The 20,386-nt window shown below is 41.3% G+C and overlaps 3 protein-coding genes across 5 annotated transcripts; all 3 read left to right on the top strand.

Annotated features, from left to right (window-relative positions):
• The first annotated feature begins 1,690 nt into the window (after positions 1-1,690).
• Positions 1,691-5,667, top strand: LOC112277610 (putative apyrase 7). Its single transcript, XM_024510152.3, has 2 exons — positions 1,691-4,884; positions 5,349-5,667. Exons 1-2 carry the CDS (start codon positions 2,883-2,885, stop codon positions 5,540-5,542), a joined length of 2,196 nt encoding a protein of 731 aa, XP_024365920.1. The 5' UTR covers positions 1,691-2,882; the 3' UTR covers positions 5,543-5,667.
• A 1,649-nt stretch (positions 5,668-7,316) lies between these two features.
• On the top strand, positions 7,317-12,500 carry LOC112277611 (ABC transporter E family member 2). Its single transcript, XM_024510154.3, has 11 exons — positions 7,317-7,560; positions 7,718-7,803; positions 8,314-8,411; positions 8,720-8,837; positions 9,031-9,120; positions 9,216-9,520; positions 9,687-9,882; positions 10,152-10,337; positions 10,714-10,983; positions 11,246-11,491; positions 11,822-12,500. Exons 1-11 carry the CDS (start codon positions 7,458-7,460, stop codon positions 11,939-11,941), a joined length of 1,818 nt encoding a protein of 605 aa, XP_024365922.1. The 5' UTR covers positions 7,317-7,457; the 3' UTR covers positions 11,942-12,500.
• Positions 12,501-13,632: 1,132 nt separating this feature from the next.
• On the top strand, positions 13,633-19,524 carry LOC112277612 (sodium/hydrogen exchanger 3). Of its 3 annotated transcripts, none has more exons than XM_024510156.3 (15): positions 13,633-14,752; positions 15,006-15,222; positions 15,452-15,570; positions 15,685-15,782; positions 15,961-16,020; positions 16,231-16,277; positions 16,590-16,784; positions 17,007-17,053; positions 17,207-17,273; positions 17,419-17,519; positions 17,771-17,872; positions 17,982-18,120; positions 18,297-18,359; positions 18,490-18,576; positions 18,705-19,524. In XM_024510156.3, the coding sequence occupies exons 2-15, from the start codon at positions 15,028-15,030 to the stop codon at positions 19,104-19,106; spliced, it is 1,722 nt and encodes a 573-aa protein (XP_024365924.1). In that variant the 5' UTR covers positions 13,633-14,752; positions 15,006-15,027; the 3' UTR covers positions 19,107-19,524. The 3 variants fall into 3 exon arrangements, 2 of the variants coding, with proteins under 2 accessions (XP_024365924.1, XP_024365923.1); XM_024510155.3 differs by having other exon boundaries at positions 14,957-15,222; XR_016500967.1 differs by having other exon boundaries at positions 13,633-15,222; positions 17,803-17,872; positions 18,705-18,847.
• Positions 19,525-20,386: the final 862 nt, after the last annotated feature.

Genomic DNA, 20,386 nt, shown 5'->3' with positions numbered 1-20,386 from the left:
ACAAGACATTACAACTATTACAATATTCAAGATGATACAATAGAGATTAGATTGTTAAATAACAACATATTCTTCTTTAAGTAGATAGAAAAATAAAATGTTGACATATTGTGGTTTGGCTACCATGTGAAAATCATGTGTTTATATATTTAATATATAATTTATTAAGCAATATAATGAGAGCCATGTTGGTGGATTTTAGTTAATTGTAGAATGTGATTAAATTACTACTTTGGAAGGAGGTTGTTTAAAAGGACTACTATTAGAATTTTTATAACTTTATTTTATTTTGATAGTGGCTTTTGAAGTTGATTTTTTTTTAGTAGTAACTTTTATACATTTAAAGCCACTTTTATTAGACAATGTATTTGATATCATAACTTTGGAAGAGACTTCAAATTTGTGGTGATATTATTAGATATAAAAGCTACTACTGATAATGTTTCAAATATTTTACAAAGCTTTCACTGGGTCCTACATTTTGTGCTTATGATAATTTGCATGTGACTGTATTTTGTATGTGCATTAACAAGGTGTAGTGTTAAAGTTTTCAAGTTCCACTAAATTATGTGGAGAATAGATTTCAATCCTTTTGATGTTGATAGCCACGAAATTAGTAAAGTAAAAACATTATTGTTTAGAGCTGGCAACATAACATTACATGTTATATTGAAAAAATAACAATAGTCTGATTTTATACATCTAGCACAAAACAAGCATGAATGGTTCTGTGAAGAAAATTATAGATACTACTTGACAGAAGCTATTACTTCAGTTTTTTTTTGAAAATCGTGTTAACAAAATATATCAAATTTTTTGAAAATAATTTGAATTGGTATTCAACTTTATGTTTTGTAACACGAAAAGGTTCAACTTAAGATATAAATCATCTAATATGAAACTTAGGGATGAACTTTCCACTTATTAACAACATTCAATTAAAGCCAAATTAAGTATTTATATTATAATCAAAGTAACATAAAAGGGGTTACTTTTATTAGAAATAAGTGTAAAAGTTACAAAATTTTCAAAAATAGATAAATTTAGAATTTGTGATAAAATAAAAGATTGAGTCAAATGTCACATAGATGCCTAACCATTTATGTTAAGAAATTATAATCAATCACAAAGATGCATATATTTCCTCAAAAATATTTGTTGTCATGTTTTAAAATGCAGATTTGACGTAAATAGTTCTACAATGAGTTGTTTTTTAATAAAACAGATCATACAATAGAAAATAGCCAATTTAATATTTTCATAACGAAAATACAACTTAAAATGTCTATTTGGGTTGGGTTGTGCTTTATAATGACGTTTAAAAAAAGAAAAAAAAGAAAAAAGGGTAAGAAAGGTAATTAATTTTTATTTTCTATGGGTAGTGAAATTATCAGAAAATTTATTAGGTTTATACAAACGTGGATACACACACATATGTACATGTATATTGGGTTTTTAAGCAAAATTTATTCAAGAATGATAACAAGGATCAATTTAAAGCATATTACCTTATCACGAACAGACTTGGTGGGAACAAACACACACCTCAGAAATAATAATAACTGTGATTCTAAATACAGTTGCAATTCTGTCTGGTTGCAGATTTGTGTACAGCACTCTTACCTTTATGTACTGCGAGGATTAAAAAGATAAGTATGCATGCATACCTATATCTATATCTATATGTATATATAAAGTGTATTTCTGTGTGTGTGTGTGTGCTCAACAGTGCAACGTCACGAAGTTGGAACTGTGAAGAATTTAGTCAAAGTAATTCCTGATATTGTTATTACAACTCCCAGAAATAACCAGAAACAAGTCCTCTACCGTTCTATTCATATAATTATACGATTTTATCCATAGAAAGTGCATCGCTGATCTGCATGCGAACCGCAAAGGAATCGTCATCAAACGGCAGCGACTGATGCTGGTGTTCGATCCCCTCGACAGATGTCACAGTAGTCTCGTCGAATCGATCAGGACCAAGCTTCGCCGCAACAGCATCTGGTTCGGTGCTCGGAGGCTACAGTGTTAAGTTGCTAATAGTCCACATACGAACTAGATGCGACCTGGGAAGGAAGCAAGCGTCGATAGCCGGAGGTCCGGCGCCCTAGAACCCGTATGCCTGAGCGAAGTGACGGTTCAAAGTAGCAAACAGCAGTTAAGAAACGAGATCGCGTGGATCTAGTCCAGTGACTCGTGTCGCCGACCGCACCAGATCAGGCATCCCGCGGCCTGCGACAATTCGTGCAGAGTGCAGCAACAGCAGCGAATTGCAGCTGGCTGTCACATGCGAAATGGAAGTGCGTCGTCATGCAACATGTTCTCAGTCGATGCTCGGACCGCCTCCTGAGAAAAGCAATCATCGAGTGTAGCCAGCGTACTAGCGCCCGCGAACGTGCGCACGCCGCGATCGATGTGGGGGAACCTCTTCGTCTCCGCGCAGTAGCAGGTTTTAGGGCTTCGTAAACACTAGTGTAGTTTTTGCACCCACCATCGTAGATCTGTTCCTAGGACGATGCTGCTGCAACTGGTCTCTCCCTTCTCTGCTTAGTCAAGCGCCTTGATTCCTCGCTTGCAGTCTGGCTCTTCAACCGCTGGCCGTGAAGGGAAGCACCGATGCGAGGCCAGACGCTGGAGGAGAGCTCTTGGTGGCGGTGATGCCTATTCAAGGATAGTGGTGATGTTGGTCGTGGCTAGGTGAGGGAACTGGTGAGTGGGAATTGTAGGTGAAGTGGAGGATTCGCGAGGTTGGGGTTTGAGAAGGTAGAGGAGCAAGGGATATGTCGAGCAGCGAATAAAGGTGGGCGGGCTATGGGCTTAGTCTGGGGTGGAGTAGTAGCGTGTGTAGGACACGCGGATTGGAATTCGCAGGAGGGGCTATGGACGGAGGAATTGACGACAATGACAGAGCTGTGCAGCCGTCTCCGTCTGCCCCAGGGCATTACCCCCCGCTGCCGCCATCGTTCGCTCCTGTCGCTCCAACTCCTGCAAGAGGAGGGCGGTACAGGCGTGAAAGCGTTGGTTTAAGAAGTTCCGCTTCTGTGCCGAGTTTCTCGACGTACTTGAGGGTGCCCGTGGAGGACAATAGAGCTGGATCGTATGTGTACCAGGCTCCACCTGCCTCTCAGGGTCCTAGTAAGGATGGATCCGTCGTGCCTAGGGTTACTAAGCCCAGTAGGAGTGGGCCTTTGGGGAGCGATGGGACGCCTTATCCTGTGAGCCAGCCCTCCAGCCGGCGTTGGTGGTGCCGATTTTTGCCAATTTCTGTTTTGATTCTGTTGGGAGTCACATTGGTGTATTTTGGGTTCCTTCTGGGGAGAGCTTACTTGCACAGAGAGACGCTGCAATTCGCAATCGTTTTGGATGGTGGGAGCACGGGCACTCGAGTTCATGTTCATGGATGGGCGCGCTCTCCGAAAGATCCACTACCGGTCATGGTGGATCCTACAACGAACACGCACATGCCCGGCGCCCCAATGCAAGTCGTGAATGGGCAGCAGCGCTTGTACAAACGAGTGGAGACAGAGCCTGGGCTAGACAAGTTGTATCACAATAGGACTGGCATCGAGAGTGCTCTTGGGCCGCTTTTGGATTGGGCAGGCAGGCATATCCCTCGACACGCGTACCCGAATACCCAGATTTTCCTTTTAGCCACAGCCGGACTGCGCAAGTTGCCCAAAGAGCAATCTGACTGGATCCTCGAGCAAGCTTGGACTGTTCTTGCGAAATCGCCTTTCAGATGCAAGAGGTCATCTGTAAAAGTTATCAAGGGCATCGAAGAAGCATACTACGGCTGGATAGCGCTGAATTACAAGTTTGGAAGATTGGGGAATGTGCCTAGGAAGTCAAATTATGGTACTTTGGATCTGGGGGGTTCATCGTTAGAAGTAACCTTCGAGCCGAGAGATGTTCCTCAGGGTGACCACGGTATGAATCTGAGCGTAGGCTCCACGGATCACCATCTCTACGCAGCCTCACATGCTGGATTTGGTTTGAATGATGCGTTCGAGAAATCGGTGGCGGTGTTACTGAGGTCGCGGAATGTCACGAAGATGTCTCGGAAGGGGCGTAACAGTAACGTCGTGGATGTCGAGCATCCATGTTTGCAAACAGGGTACAGGGCACATTTTAAGTGCTCTACCCATTGCGTTCTCCCCCCTCTTCCATCGCGTGGATCTGGACGGAAAGCCCCGAGTACAGGTGAAGCCACCGTTGCTCAAATTGAATTGGTGGGAGCCCCTAATTGGGATGCCTGTCAAGCCTTGGCTGAGGATATCATCAATTCTTCATCTGCCCAGGGTTGCACTCTTCCGCCTTGTGCACTGGGCAAGCACCAGCCATATCCCCAAGGGACCTTCTATGGACTGGCAGGGTTTTATGTTGTGTACAAGTTTTTCGGGTTGTCTCAAAGCGCGCCACTTGATGATCTATTGGCGAAAGGCCAAGATTTTTGTAAGTTGCCTTGGAAGGAGGCTGAACGTAGCGTAGATCCACAACCTAGTATTGAGCAGTACTGTTTTCGGTCACCGTATGTGTCGGCTCTGCTTCGAGATGGCTTGCACTTGCAGGACAATCAGATCCAGATAGGATCAGGGGATTTTTCCTGGACTTTAGGTGCTGCGCTGTGGGAAGCTGGTGCCCTGAATCCTATGGAGGACGGTGAAGCCTCTGGAGGTGTTGCTGGATTTGATACGAACTTGTTTATGACGCTGGCATTTTTGATGCTGTTAGTGTCTATTCTGGTGGGAGTTACTTGGTATCAGTGGAGATTGCGGATCAGACGTCGTGGAGGATATCTTCCAGTGTCTATTTCGAGTTCGGGTTCGGGTTCGGGTTCTCCTGCAAACTGGTTACCTCCACATCTGCGCAATCTTGCTCGTGGTACGTTTTCATGTCTGATCTAAGCATTTTTCTAGCCTGTCTCAACGGTGAAGGTATCCTTAAATTCATTCGATTATCAAAGTTCGAAATTGTGATGATTCTCACTGATTTAAGAGGATTGATAACTGAATAATTCAAATTACCTTTCTATCCTCGGTAATTGTGTTCTGAAAAGTGAGTGCATCAATGAAGACGAGCAATTGGGCACAAGCCATAGTGTAATCAAGGACTCTTGGTCTCTGAGGTAGATTATATGTCCAATCTTTTCAACACAGTCGGCTTTGAACAGTGCGGCCAGATCTCTGAACTTCAAATAAATGCTGTAAACTCTAACACAAGAGGTTTGGTTCGGCAGCTTTAATTTAGTAATCGCTGGCAGGTATAACAAGGTTCTATATCGCTCAAGCCTGAACGTTGAACATTTTGAAGAGCACCTTTATAATCAGGGATGATGGTATTTGCAGGTGACTCTAAGACGCCTCAAAGCCCGCAACCAGGGTGTAATACGGCATTTGCGGATGAACCTCTTTCAGGATCAACCGAGGGTTTACACATGTTGGCTTTTTCTGGTATAGCCAGTGCCAAAAGTACCCCCGATCGGAGTATGCTGCAAAGTCGACGGACTACTTCAAGAGATGAACTCAATATGTTACTATGAAGTAGAGTTTGATCATTCTTATGGTTTAAATCTTTCCTGATCTTATTTTTGGCTTTGCTTTTACAATGAGAAGTTGTTTCTGCAGAGCCTTCAACCCCTGTAATTTTACCGCTGCTGAAACCCCATTCTTTCGCCTCTTGTATTGGGCTTACTCGTTTTGAATTGATACGTACTGCTTGGATCTACTCTGTATTTTTAAGTATTTTCTTCTCGCTACTTAGTTTTGTAAATCCTGCTTAAATTATCGCAACCTGTGAAACTCATGGGTTCTGAGCCATGTTTGTTTCTGATTCAATAGCCTCATTGAAAGGTAAACTGGAATGAGTGGACGTCTGTCTTGTCTTGAGACTCCTGTTTCAGGCAGGCGCATCATGATAACAGGGAAGCGATGTGAGGAGCCAATAGCCACATTCTCACCATCCTCCTCCTCAAACTGTTCGGATGCCAGATACCTCTTCTATTATGATGAATTAGTCTTTAGGAAATTGACGTCTATGTAAATCAAAATTGAGAATCAGTAATGAGGATGTGAACCGAAGGTGCCTTTTGCGGCAGTATTTGTTTTCAGAAGATACTGTATATGAGGCCGACTTAAATCATTGGGTCTTAAAAAAGCTTTCAGCAGTTGGACACCTCTTCCTTTGACTATTTCGCGATACTTATATAATGGGGATCGCAACTATCACGTCTATGATGAACTCAACACCCTTACGATGCCAAAATTCTGAATGATATTGAAAAAATTACCTAGGGATCTTTTCGGTCTTTACTAACCCCAATAATGAACAGTGAAGTCTTCCTGGTCCCACAGAGTTTAAGATTTGAAGCTGTTGTATTGGACTTTCTATGAATCTGCATGCAGAACATTGCCCTCGAATTATACGGAAATGTTGTTAACATGAACGCCATGTACCTGAATACAGATGTCTCCTTTTAGGAAGCGATCGAAGGAACAGAAGAACCTTCCACGACCAAAAATCAGAGTCATCCAATGGGGCAAAGGTTGCAAAATCGACCACTGCACTAATCTCTAGCATTGTGCTAGTTGCTGGAGTTGTGCTCAGTGGCCTTTTAGCAATTGTCTGAAGAAAGTGAAACTCGTAAGAAAATTATCACCTTAGAACTACGTCGAAGAGAAGAAAAGTAATGGCACACTAAAAGGGGAAGAAAAAATGAGCATTGTTAATAATCTTGAAGCACATGCGCAAGTTTAAGGATTTAGCGTTGCAAATGAATTCGCAATGAGCAACATCCAAGATGTCGAAGTGAGGAGGCTGCGAAGCATTCGCTTCAATGTCATGCACCCTGACATAGGTTGGTCTTTCGGGATTGGCATCTTCATTAAAATAACTCTTAGCAATTTCAATGCACTTCAATTTTTTCAGACAACACAAAGTCAAAATCTACTCTCTACTCTCTAAAATGTTGCACTTAGTTGTGTTCAGCCGCGAATGTGCATAGACCTTTACCAAAACAGATTTGTGACCCCACTCCCTTGCCAGATACGTTTCCAGACAATAAACCTACGATTTAACAGTATCCACGAACTTGGACAACAAACAAGTTAGACAAATAGTCGAGATCAGACAAAATGAGGCCTGTGGTCAGCACGCCCACTTAGGGCTACGTGGCGGACAGAGTGGGTTTGGGTGCAGCCAAAGCAAAGCCCAGAGGTGCGAGAATAGAGAAAAAGTTTGGTCTGGTCCAGTTTGGGCTGGTTTGGGAGTATTATTAGGGTTTGTGGCTCTCAAAAAGGTCTTCAGTGCAAGCCTTCTCCTGTGGCTGCTTGGGCTGCCGGAAGGGTTGGCTTCGAAACAGGGTGCTAATTTTCTGTGTGTTCAATTTTGCTTTGGGGGAAGACGGTTTACGAAGTGCAGTCGGAGGGTTGGGAGAGGGACCAGGATCTGAGATCAAGATGTCGGATCGATTGACTAGGATTGCTATTGTGAGCTCGGATAGATGCAAGCCAAAGAAATGTCGGCAGGAGTGTAAGAAGAGTTGTCCTGTGGTGAAGACAGGTATGTCTGGTTGGATTATGTATCTTGTTATTCATTTGGGAATTCAAGCGATGTGCTGCGGATGCGGCGGATTGAAGAGTTAATGTTATACGAGGTTTTTGGAGTGCGTCGTGAAGTTTGAATGGACACAGCTTGATTCGTTGGCCAATGTTTGCAGGTAAACTTTGCATTGAGGTTACCTCGCAAGCCAAACTTGCGTTCATTTCTGAGGAGCTCTGTATCGGTTGTGGTATCTGTGTAAAGGTGCGTTTGATGGTCGTGGTTGCCTTGTTGTTTAACGTGTCTGGGAATTTTTGTTTAAAAACGCACGGATTTGCTTTTGATACGTTGTTTATAGAAAAATTTCGGAGCAGGTATAGAAGTTCCTCACATGAAGCGTCGTGGATTGAATTGGGGAAAGATATATCCTCATTAGGGTTATGGGCCTGGGTTGAGCACGATGTATATTCGAACTCCTCTGTCTTGAATCCATCTCAACGGCAGTTTTAAATCAAGGATTATTACTTGTGCTTCATATCAATTGATGAACATTAGCCTAATGCTGACTTAAGTAGGGCCAAGCTCAGGGTGATTCTTATTGGATGGCGTGGTGCTGGGTGTTACCTTGAATAGTACGAATACTTTTCCCTCATGGGATCTGAAGTGTTTTCTTTTCCCGGTGGCAGTTTTGTTGTCACTCTATTTAACTATGGAGGAGGAGATTGCTGGATTACTTACGGTCTTGTTTTTATTGTTGTCCCTTTTTGTCCTCAGAAATGTCCTTTTGAAGCCATCCAAATCATCAATCTGCCGAAGGACCTTGACAAGGATACCACTCATCGTTATGGTCCCAATACCTTCAAGCTGCACAGGTGTGTTAATCTCCTGATTTGCAGCATTAGGCGGCAAAGTAAACTTTTCTTCGTTCTTTGGAATTTTAGTCCTTTAGAGTTGATGAATTGGATCGAGAGAAAGGAATGAGCTGATTATTATTGTCTATTAGATTGTCTATCAAAGAAAATAAGTGGTTGCAATTGTATTTTGTAGAGGTTCTTGCACACATGTAAACTCATCTACTAAAAAGTAACATGCTGATGATAAAGAATGACTCTTGCAGAGCTTTTGAAGATTGGTGAACATCTTGTATGAATAATCCATCGTGAAATTTTCAATGATGCAGGTTGCCTGTTCCAAGACCTGGACAAGTTCTGGGACTTGTTGGAACGAATGGTATTGGGAAGTCAACTGCCCTAAAGGTGTTGGCTGGAAAACTTAAGCCAAACCTTGGAAGGTTCCTTGTAAGTTGCATCACACTAATCTTCTATCTTTTCAATGCATTGACGGGTAGGCTGTTGCATACTATGGGTTGGAAAATTGCAGATCCCCATAATTGAGGGTCAGTGACCGTCTACTACGGACTTAACGTTTCATCGCAACCTCTCTTTCCTTCCGGATATGTTTCGAATTGTTATTGGTGCATATATTGTGCAGAGTCCACCTGATTGGCAAGAAATTTTGACGTATTTTCGGGGTTCAGAACTCCAAAATTATTTTACTCGAATTTTGGAGGACAACTTGAAGGTAAGACGCTGTTCACTGACTTAAATTAATTAATTAATTCACCTTGACATCATTTTCTTCTTTGTCTTACTGTGTTTTGGCTTCACTCTAAACAGGCAATTATCAAGCCGCAATATGTCGACCACATCCCCAAGGCTGTCAAGGGTAATGTGGGTGAAGTTCTTGCTCAGAAAGATGAGAGAGAGATGAGATTTGAACTGGCGAAGGACCTCGACCTGAACCAGGTTCTTGACCGTGATGTTGGTGACCTTTCTGGAGGAGAGTTGCAGCGCTTTGCTATTGCTGTTGTGGCGACGCAGCATGCCGAAATATATATGTTTGATGAGCCTTCAAGTTATCTCGACGTAAAACAAAGGTTGAAAGCTGCCCAAGTTGTTCGATCTCTTCTTCGTCCCAACAGGTGATAAACCTATCTCATAATTGGCTACTTTTGAACCATTTTTGTGCATCATAGAATGCAGTGTGGCGCTGGTTAATAGTATTTTTTACAATGATATACTTCTTCTTTCATCCTTGTTACATCATTTCTATTGAGAATTGTACATCTATTTTTGCTGCTTGTGTAGTTACGTCATCGTAGTGGAGCACGACTTGAGCGTGTTGGATTATCTGTCTGATTTTATCTGCTGCCTTTACGGGAAGCCTGGAGCGTATGGGGTAGTGACTTTGCCTTTCTCTGTTAGAGAGGGCATCAACATCTTTTTGGCTGGTTTTGTTCCTACTGAAAATTTGAGATTTAGGGATGAGTCCCTTACCTTCAAGGTTCGCAATTCTACTCTGGTTCTTCATTTATGCACGGCTACCAAGAACGTGTTCACTTGCGGGTTGAAGCTTTAGCGTAACATCTTAGTATTTAAATACTCTACAAGTAAATATGGGGAAATTTAGATGATTGCTGGATATTAAGTTAGGTGAAACTACATGTTTTATTTTAATACCTCAGATTTACAGGAGGTCCATGTCATACCATGGAAGTTGCACAATGTTTTTTTGGTTTTCAAGATTTTTACTCTTGTGGCTGTGGACTTCAGGTTGCTGAGACTCCTCAGGAGAGTGCCGAGGAGATTCGGACGTATGCACGATACAAATACCCTCAAATGACAAAGACGCAAGGTGGTTTTAAGCTGCAGGTCAAGGAAGGAGAGTTTACTGATTCTCAAATTATTGTCATGCTTGGAGAGAATGGAACTGGCAAGACAACATTCATCCGAATGCTGGTAAGTGGAATCCTTCTTTTAGTTCGGTTAATCTTTCTCCGGGCCTGAGGTTAAATTTCAGATTTTCAAAGTTATCCTTCTGTTTGCCAGTTTTTGACATCTTGTTCCAACTTGGGTACTTGAACTTTTTGACGAAGATCGGACCTAGGGATGGTGGTTCAGGAAAGCACAGGATACTGACATTCGTTGTTGGAGTGATGTGTTATTGAGTATATCTATGACCGGACAGAGACTTGTATCTTCTTTTTATGTTCTCTAGTGATTTTTTTGTACATGATCTAGTACTTGTTTCCGAGAGGACGAATTTTGAATTTCCTATTCTTCGATATGGGGCAGTTCCTTATCAGTTTCTGAGTTGATGGGATGGATTTTGCAGGCAGGTTTACTTAAACCAGATGATGTTGGCGATAGCGATGTGGAGGTTCCAGAGTTCAATGTGTCTTACAAACCTCAAAAAATCAGTCCTAAGTTTACATCTACAGTACGACATCTTTTGCACCAGAAGATCAGAGACTCCTACATGCACCCACAGTTCAACACGGATGTGATGAAGCCTTTACAGATTGAAGCCCTGATGGACCAGGAAGTTATTCATCTCTCGGGAGGAGAGCTTCAACGTGTGGCTCTGTGTCTCTGCCTTGGCAAGGTGATGAAAGCTTCATGACATGCACCGCGTTTTTCAATCGTTTAATGTGCACATGGATGTGCTTAGTTCAAATGTTAGGTTTGCTCTAGAGTTCAGTAGTTTTTTGTGCACAGCTTTCGTCCACTAGGATCCATGTCTTTGTTTTGTGTGATTCATTTTGTAGTGGCTCAACTGTCCGTAATGGATGTTGTGCATCGGAGGCTCTCTTTAATCTCGATTTGTAAATTTCTGACAGTGGTTCTTGTGACTTTTATGGCCACAGCCCGCAGACATATACCTGATTGATGAGCCGAGTGCATATCTCGATTCAGAGCAGCGTATTGTAGCAGCCAAAGTTATTAAGAGATTTATTCTTCATGCAAAGAAGACATCGTTTGTGGTGGAGCATGATTTCATAATGGCGACGTACTTGGCTGACAGAGTAATTGTGTACGAGGGACAACCGTCTATTGACTGTATAGCAAATACCCCTCAGAGCTTGCTGACGGGAATGAATCTTTTCCTCTCGGTAAGTTTCGAACTCATTACAATCCTTAATGCTTGCTAGTTTCCTGTGTATTAGCTGTTGTTCAGAAGTGTTTCCTTCATTGGTTAACTAGATATATGTGATGCCTGCTAGTTTCCTGTGTATTAGCTGTTGTTCAGAAGTGTTTCCTTCATTGGTTAACTAGATATATGTGATGCCTGCTAGTTTCCTGTGTATTAGCTGTTGTTCAGAAGTGTTTCCTTCATTGGTTAACTAGATATACGTGTTGGAGTTGAGTGTTTGGATGTTAGCATAAAAAACATCGCCTGCATTTACTATGGCATTGATCTTGTGGATGGATTTTGGTAACAGCACTTGGACATCACTTTCCGGCGTGACCCAACCAACTACAGGCCCCGTATCAACAAGCGTGATTCGACGAAGGATAGGGAACAAAAGAACGCAGGGTCTTACTACTACTTAGATGACTGAGTGTCCGGCATTGAGTTCGCTTGCTTACCTCAAAATCTTGCATGAGAGCACTATACCAGAGAACCCGTATATTGTACCATTGGTTTTCCCCCCTTAGTCAAGGTCGCTTCAATGAGCCATTGCTGGGATACTCTTAGAGCACCCTCTAATGTGACGCAAACGTGGAGTGTCCATCCCTGAACTGACCTTGGGCGCAACTTAATCTATGTAGACTTTTCTTGAAATTTTCCTCGAACTACTGTTCAGCACAAAGAGGTACATCCTGGTTGAGAGTTTCGTTTTACAGCGTGGAGCATAACCTGCACAATGTGTGAGCTCTAGCCTTACGCTGTGTTCGACAACTGCGGATTGCTGGCTTCTCAGAAGCACCATCTTCATGTTCTCGGCGGTTTGGACATTTTATTGGAATTGCCGAGTGGATAGCAGTTGTAGTTAGCAAAGATAATCAAATATTTGATGTCCAGTGATTTATGGTTTGACCAACTATGTTTATGATGGACGAAATTGTACACCAGTCATAGCATCTGTAATAAACTGTGATCGTATCCTGTCAAGCAAATAGGCCTCTTTAATGTAAAAATATTGAATTTATTGAAACGAATCAAATGATCCACTACCGACAGTGACAGACTTTTGATTGCAGAAAACAAAGAGCACAGCGTTTGATTTGATAGGCTTATCACCTTCGTAACTACTTTTAGTTCTGAAATGCTAAATTTATCCATAAGTTATCTGTTATTCTGCTGATCTTTTAATGTTCTATGAAGAATTGTACATCTTCGAGCGAGATGCTGTCACTTTACTTCACACACCGTCACTAACAAATTATACTTGTTACAGTATTGATTTTTGCCTTCTCACTTAGTTTGATTATTCTTATTGTCCTATATCAGATAAATATGTTTTGATCCAATTAACATGATACATTCAATAATGCTCAAAAGATTTCTCATAGTGAAAGATAGTACTAACTATGCCCACAAGAGAAAAGATTTTAAATACTTCTTTTATTATGAAATTTCTCTTTATCATTGTAAGTTATACATGTGTAAACAATGTAATTTAACTTTAGTGTTTAAACCATTAGAACGTTTCGAAATCATGTGTCGCACATACAATACTCCTCACCACACAAAGCTTCACAAGATGTCAGTTACATAGAAAGATTGCAATACAGAACATGTCACACGAAACCAGATTTTCATGCAAAAAACAGCTGGTTTGAATGCTTCCATGGAAGGACGGAATCCCATCTGCTCTTCACAACTGAAAATGCTATCCATGCAAAAGCAATCGACAATAGAAACAATCTTGATTTCTGTCCAACTGAAAAAATTGTATGTCAAAGAACCCGACCTATAAATGAAAGTTTAGAAATCAATGTCAAACAAAAGCAACAAGGAGTTGGTAGGTGATGGGCACCGAATCAACTTGTGAGGTCCAATAATTTCCTGCGAATGTGTGCCGTGCATTCACAGGAAGAGTCAGAGAAGGAAAATTGGTTAGGTGAATGAAATGTACACAATCCATGTGTCCTAAGTAGAAGCGAAATAATTCTCCACCACCAACTCTTTCACTTATGATTTTCATAACTTCCATCCATCTTTTAAAAATTCGACTTCCTATTCCCTCAACACGAACAAGTCTTCTGTTTCCTTTGCTCATGGAACCTGAAGAAATCCCTTCGACAACAGACCCTGAAATAAGAGTCACCGTCAGCGTTCTAAGAATGTAAGCTTGGTGAAAACACTGGAGCCTTGAATGTGGAGGTCGGTCGAAGGATTTTACCTGATTTGGTTCACCTTTTTCAGCGGAAGAGCTGCACTGGGGGTGCATGGAACCTGGATCAGATCTAGGGGATCTACCGGAGACGGTGAAACGCGCGCGCGCACACACACACACACACACTCACTTTTACTCATGAAGTCAGCCACAGCTCTAGACACCGCCACTTGTCTTGACTCAAAAACTCGCCATCTGCAACATGCGCGACCATCCAAATATCAACGAACCCGGCAAGTTGGAACATTCTACTCCCAGTTGATTCGTATAGATGATCGACCCTGCGTCTTATTCTAGATTCTTTCTTTTACGATGTTGAGTAGTAATATGTTACATTCATCACTGTACTAAAAACGTGGAAAATAGTAAGGTGGTTCTATTTGTTTGGTGGTGTGGTGGAAGCACTGCAATGATTCTACGTATAGTGATAAACGTGGCGTGAAATGCGAGGTGTAAGCACTGCGGACCGCTGCAACAGGAGGATTGTAATATTCACCTCAGAACTACAGCGGCTGCTCTGACAGAGCTGGGTACTTGAGACGGACGAGCGGCACCGAACACCAAGTTTGTGATGTGGTGGCAGGCTTGTAATTGTGCTGGTATCATGGGTTTCAGGTCCTTCGGCATGGCTCCCAGAACACTGTCCACGCAACATTTGGATTAGATACTCTGGATTGCTGGGGTACCAGTTTCAGGAGGGCCTTCGGCAATGCATCAGTGTTGTCGAAGTCCTGTTCTCGGCGGTGGCTATTCTTGAGTGCGTCCGGTTGGAGTGGTTTCGTAAGGCTGTTGTTTCAGTGACAGAAAATTCACGGCACTGATGTCGAGATTGTCGCCTACAATTGAATTTGTTGTTGTAGCGGTGTTCGCTTGACTCATGTCAACGTCGGAATCACGTCTTCTCTCAACGGCGAAGAATTTGGTTTTTCAAATGCGGTCATTCTGTATGTAAAGTGGGTACCTTCATGGCTAAGCAAGGAGGCAGTTCAAACAGCTAGCTGTACCCGAATCCCGTTTGAATTTCTCAAGGTGCGCTGCCCTTAGGCGATAAGTGTAATCACCCTGTGCATGCTTTCGGCACCCAAGTGTTCAAACTCACAAGGGAATTAGCTGCATTTTCTGTGTTGGACATGCGCGTATTTTGTTTCCAGTTATAAAAACCTGCTCACTTCTTGAAGAGCTTCCCCACTTGTATCTTATTTCATGACTACACTTCGTTCTTACTTGCACTAGGAAGAAAAATACACGTTAGGGAGCACGTTATTGAATTAGGCAGGAATAGGTGCGAAGTGCGGTGGAGGAAAATGGCGGTTGGTGACGGAGTTTTGGGTGTGGCCCATTCGACGTCGCTCAAAGCTTCGGAGCTTGAAGGGAATGCAGAGCACATGACTGTGGTTTCGATCTGTCTCTTCGTTTCTTTGCTGTGTGCGTGCATTGTAGTGGGACACCTACTGGAAGAAAATCAGTGGACGAACCAGTGTGAAACTGCTCTTCTTTTGGTGAGCACCTTGTAGCGCGTGCATGCATAGGTCGTACTTCAAAGCTAGTTTACACATGCATTCAATTTGCATGCTTGCAATATAGTTCGACATTTCGAGTAAGTTTGGACTACAATATCATTCTTTGCATTTGGAAATGCAACGACATCTCTCGTTACAATCATGGGTTTGAAGATAGGCTAATTGTAAACGAGGATAGTATCTGATATTTTTTTCTCAATTTTGGCAGGGACTCGGAACAGGAATCATTGTTTTGATTGCGAGCAAGGGCTATAGCTCTCACGTTCTGAAATTCAATGAGGAGCTTTTTTTCATATATCTTCTACCCCCGATTATTTTTAATGCTGGGTATGCTGATTTTTCTCCTGCTTTAAATCCTTTTCGAAAGAGCTGGAACAGAATAGGCAAGTCTCGGCTCACATTTCATCTTGTATCGATGACACGGAATTGGTTGATTTTCAGGTTCTCGGTGAAAAAGAAGGAATTTTTCCGGAACTTCATTGCGATCATGTTATTTGGGATCGTTGGGGTGTTTATATCTTTCGCAATTATATCAGTAGGTATGGGCACTGACCTATCTTTGTCTCAAAACTTTAACCATCTCTTCATAAGTGCTGTCTGAGCTATAGAAACTTTCTCCTAGTTATCAGTATTGTTGTTTTGACGCTAAAGTAGGGGAGGCAATAGAACTAATCTTGAAAGGATATGTTGCTCAATGATTTTCTGCGCCAATTGCAGGAACCTGGCTCTTATTCCCCAAGTTAGGACTCAAAAACCTGCCTGTTCGAGACATTCTTGGTGTGGTTTCAGTACCTCATCAAACTTTTCTTTCGGTTTCTTTCAGTATACATATCTAATTATGTTCGATTTGACATGAAGTGTACTGAATATTAAACTTTTCAGCTGCACAGCATGTTTGTAGTTTCGAGACTTTGACTGGGTTGTAGAAATGCCCTACATTGCTGTTATCTCTATTACTCAGTAGTTTTTCTTTTTCCGGAATGGCAGCCATTGGAGTCATCTTTTCTGCAACCGACTCGGTCTGTACTTTGCAGGTAAGTTGGATGTTATGACGTTTTGCCCTTTTTCAAGCACGTTCAGCAATAAAAATAATATATGTTGCTACGAAAAACTTCACGCTTCGTTGTATTTCGGAGCTACACTGGATCGTATGGCATATCACGTATCTTACGTTGATGGATGGAAAACAGAAGTTCCTCAATCCGTCCAGGACAACAATGCTGAATAATATTTAAGTCGTTTTACTTTGTGAACCAGTTGGCCCAGAGTAGGAATAATTTTTTGTTGATTAATTTTACTACTTTTATTTTGTTACATAGATGCTATTTTCGTGGCATATTGTGTAGGTGCTCGACCAGGATTCGACTCCTATGTTGTACAGTCTAGTATTCGGAGAAGGCGTCGTGAACGATGCTACCTCTGTGGTTCTGTTTCGGGCTTTCCAGACTTACAATTTCGACCATTTCACTCCGTTGGACGGCTTGAAAATTGGGGGGAATTTCTTGTATTTATTCTTCACAAGTACTGTTTTGGGAATAGTGGTGAGCATCTGTTTCCATCAGTTCAATGTGTAGAACCCGAAAAGTACCAAAGCACCAATCAATGTGTAGAACCCGAAATTAGTGTAAACCAGCATCGATAAATGTCCAAAGTACTGAGTCAAAAAAATTCTTTTTGAGTATCTTTAAGATTTTCTTATCTTCAAGAAAAATTTGTAGCTCATTTTTTGTATCATCGTGGTCCTTTGTGGCTGTAAACTGCAGTCAGGGCTGGTAAGCGCATACATCATCAGGAAAATATATTTCGGCAGGTATGACTGATTGTACTTCAGACTTAGTATTATCTTATCTTAAAAGACTCGTTTTCGTTCTTGGTTTTGTTGTTTCATTTAATACTTTGTGAGCAGCTGCTCCATTCGCCTCTTGAAAACTCTGGTTAAATCATTGCTTTTGATGGGTTCTAGGGAGTCCACGGATCGTGAGATAGCGATCATGATATTGATGGCATATTTATCTTACACCTTTGCAGAGGTAATGTTTACTACGCATGTTGGTCGCCCATCTTAAAGTTTTCAAGTCCAATTTTTTGTTTACCTTTTGATGAGAAAAGGAATGTGTCAACGTGTAAGAAATGCAGTACATGAATGCGTATTTTGCAATAATTTTTGTTGTGCAGCTTTTTGAACTGACCGGTATACTATCGGTATTCTTTTGCGGCATTATGATGTCCCACTACACTTGGCATAATGTCACGGAGCATTCTCGAACTACAACCAAGTATGTTTTCATTTTTTTTTGTCTCTACTACTGCGGATTCTCCCTGTCCAATTGCATAAAGATTGTTGAATAGATGTGCTTGTTATGTAAATCTCTTTTTAACAAATCATCCAAACTGTCCTAAACTAAGATCCTTCTTAGATTATACAAGAGCAGGGGCACTATTCTTTTTATTTTATTTTCAACGGACCCAATTTATAATGCTGAGTATGAGCGTCAACTTGTAGTGAACGCGCTTCTATTGATTGCAGGCATACTTTTGCAACAATGTCGTTCATTGCAGAGGTTTTCATATTTCTGTATGTTGGGATGGACGCGGTGGACATAGACAAATGGAGACGGACTCAATCCAGGTAATTTTTCAGACCATTTCCTATTTCGCTTCGATCTCTGCCTGCCACTTGCTGTGTGGCTCATACACTACTCCTTTTCTCATACGTTTAGGGGTTTTGTCATTGACAGTTTCAGGGAATCTGCTGGTCTCCTCGGTGGGTTGATGTTCATCATTATGTTAGGGAGAGCCGCATTTGTTTTCCCGCTCTCTGCTTGCTCCAACTTCATGACAAATTCTCCAAGGGCCAAGATCAACCTTCGTCAAATGGTTGGACTTCCACATGCCCTTCCTTGTTTCGTGCCATGGAAGTTAGAGAAACTCGCACTTTAGGTCACGCATTAAGCCAGAATCAAGTTTATAATTACTAAAATCTGTGGTGTTGTAGAAAGGATGCAACTTCCAAAGTTTTAATTTCATTGAGACAATGTTTCTGATATCTACAGTCAATTATCTGGTGGGCTGGATTAATGCGAGGAGCTGTCTCAATAGCTTTGGCGTTCAACCAGGTGACTTTCTCATTCTCTACAGCACCACACTTGGCTTTTACTCATCGTGGACAAGCACATTTTCATCGTTGTCTACTTTTGGGGTGATATTCTGATTAATGATAATCACCCTTGTTTTTTTCTGCGGCAGTTCACCATGGAAGGTGATGCTCAACGTATATACCAAAACGCCACGGTGATTACCAGTACAATCACTGTTGTCCTCACCAGCACAATTGTAAGTCAAGCATCCACACGCCCATCCACAGCATGCCGAAATGTCTAGTTCATGTCTTCTAGTCAAAATCCCTGTGGCTTCAGCACCAAAAACTTCCAGTCTCATGAGCTCACAATTTCAATGTGCAGGTATTCGGCACGTTAACCTCGCCTCTAATCGCCTGGTTATACCCGCCCCAGCATAGGCCAACCCACCCATCGAAGACCGTTATCTCCCCAACAGCCTCGCTCAATTCCCACTTCCACATCCCGCTCCTCCACGACGAAGAACAACAGGACACCGAAGACGGACCCCAAGACGGAACCACGGTGGGACGGTTCTTCGCCGGCATTCCTCGTCCTCACAACGCAACCGCGTTGATAACAGCCCCAAGGTCCACCATCCACGACGCCTGGCGGAAGTTCGATGATGCGTTCATGAGGCCCAAATTTGGAGGCAAATGCTACGAAAGGATCCACTCCCACAAGAACTCCAAAAACCCTTCCCAAGATCTAGACGACGACGAAGATGAAGAATATGATCAAAGCTGAACTGGGTCCATTCTAGTATCCTCGATGCCATAACTTTGCAGCACTGGCTGTGACTCCTGGGAGTATTTTCTGCAGCACCCAGCTGAAACTGCAAGCGGTGTAGGATCACCGTAGTTCACGAACACAAACGTTTGAGGAACTGGACTCAGTTTTTGTGCATTCTGTCTTCGATTTCTGGCTGTTTTTGACGTGTAGGGTGGTTGTTTCTAGCCTGGCAATTAAACCATCTAGGCACTAATTTCACTGTCATATCATCGAAGTTTTTAATGCTTAGTTCCTGCGCTCGGTGACAAGATTGAGGAATCCATGAACTGGGATTTTGTTGCATGATGTGTAGTTAGTGAATCTACATGTAAGAATTGTTTTGTATTTAACATTTATTTTTTTATTTTTATTTTTATTTTGTTTGTTATGTTTCTCTTTGGAGTTATTCGTTTCATTCGTGTGCAAATTGGATTTTGGCGATGGAATTTGCCAGTTTGAATCCGGAAAGATACTAATCACTGCACGAAGGAGTTGCATAATCAGCTATCTTATTTGAATAATAGGGTTGTAGCTAGAACAAAAAAAACTGAGAAATTGCACAGAATTAGGCTGGAGAAATTTATTAGTTAATTTTGGGTTTTATTATAAAAATTAATCAATCATATTTTGATTATTGAATTTTATTCTGATAAAAAATTTAAAACATTATTCAATAAACTATTATATTCTTCAAGAAAGTAAACTTAGAATTTAATTCGATTGTACTAAATTGTTTCCATCCCGTATTACAAATTACTTTTACGAGATATATATATATTCTTATTTTTTGGTGCACATATATAATTGAATATAAAATAATGGTGCTTATAGAAAAATTAGTAGGATTGCTTAACTTTTTTATTTAAAATTGCACAAAATTTCTTTAAAAAAATTGTCTTGTGATTTGTTTCTTTTTTGTCTTTTTTTAAAAAAAACCTTTCCTGAAGAAATGATTTATTTTTTTATAACAACATTGTAAATTGATACAAAAGATCCAATTTTTTAATAAATAGAGAAGAAGAAACACAATAACAAAACACATTAAACATGATTGTAAAATATGTAAGTTTATAAGGCTAATAATACTTAATTGGGACAAAATATTAAACTTGGACAAAAATGAATAAATATCATGGCCTTAAATTGCATAATTCTAGCAACACCAACTTACAAACAGCTGCTTATAATTTGATATTAACATATTTAATCACTTAAAAGATACAATGATTGATAAATATGTTTGTTTTTTGTTTTCT

This window comes from Physcomitrium patens, chromosome 25 (assembly GCF_059467195.1).
Source record: "Physcomitrium patens ecotype Gransden chromosome 25, ASM5946719v1, whole genome shotgun sequence".
Classification (NCBI taxonomy): Eukaryota; Viridiplantae; Streptophyta; class Bryopsida; order Funariales; family Funariaceae; genus Physcomitrium; species Physcomitrium patens.
Note: the sequence above shows the minus strand (reverse complement) of the source record. Positions and strands in the feature narration are given on the sequence as shown.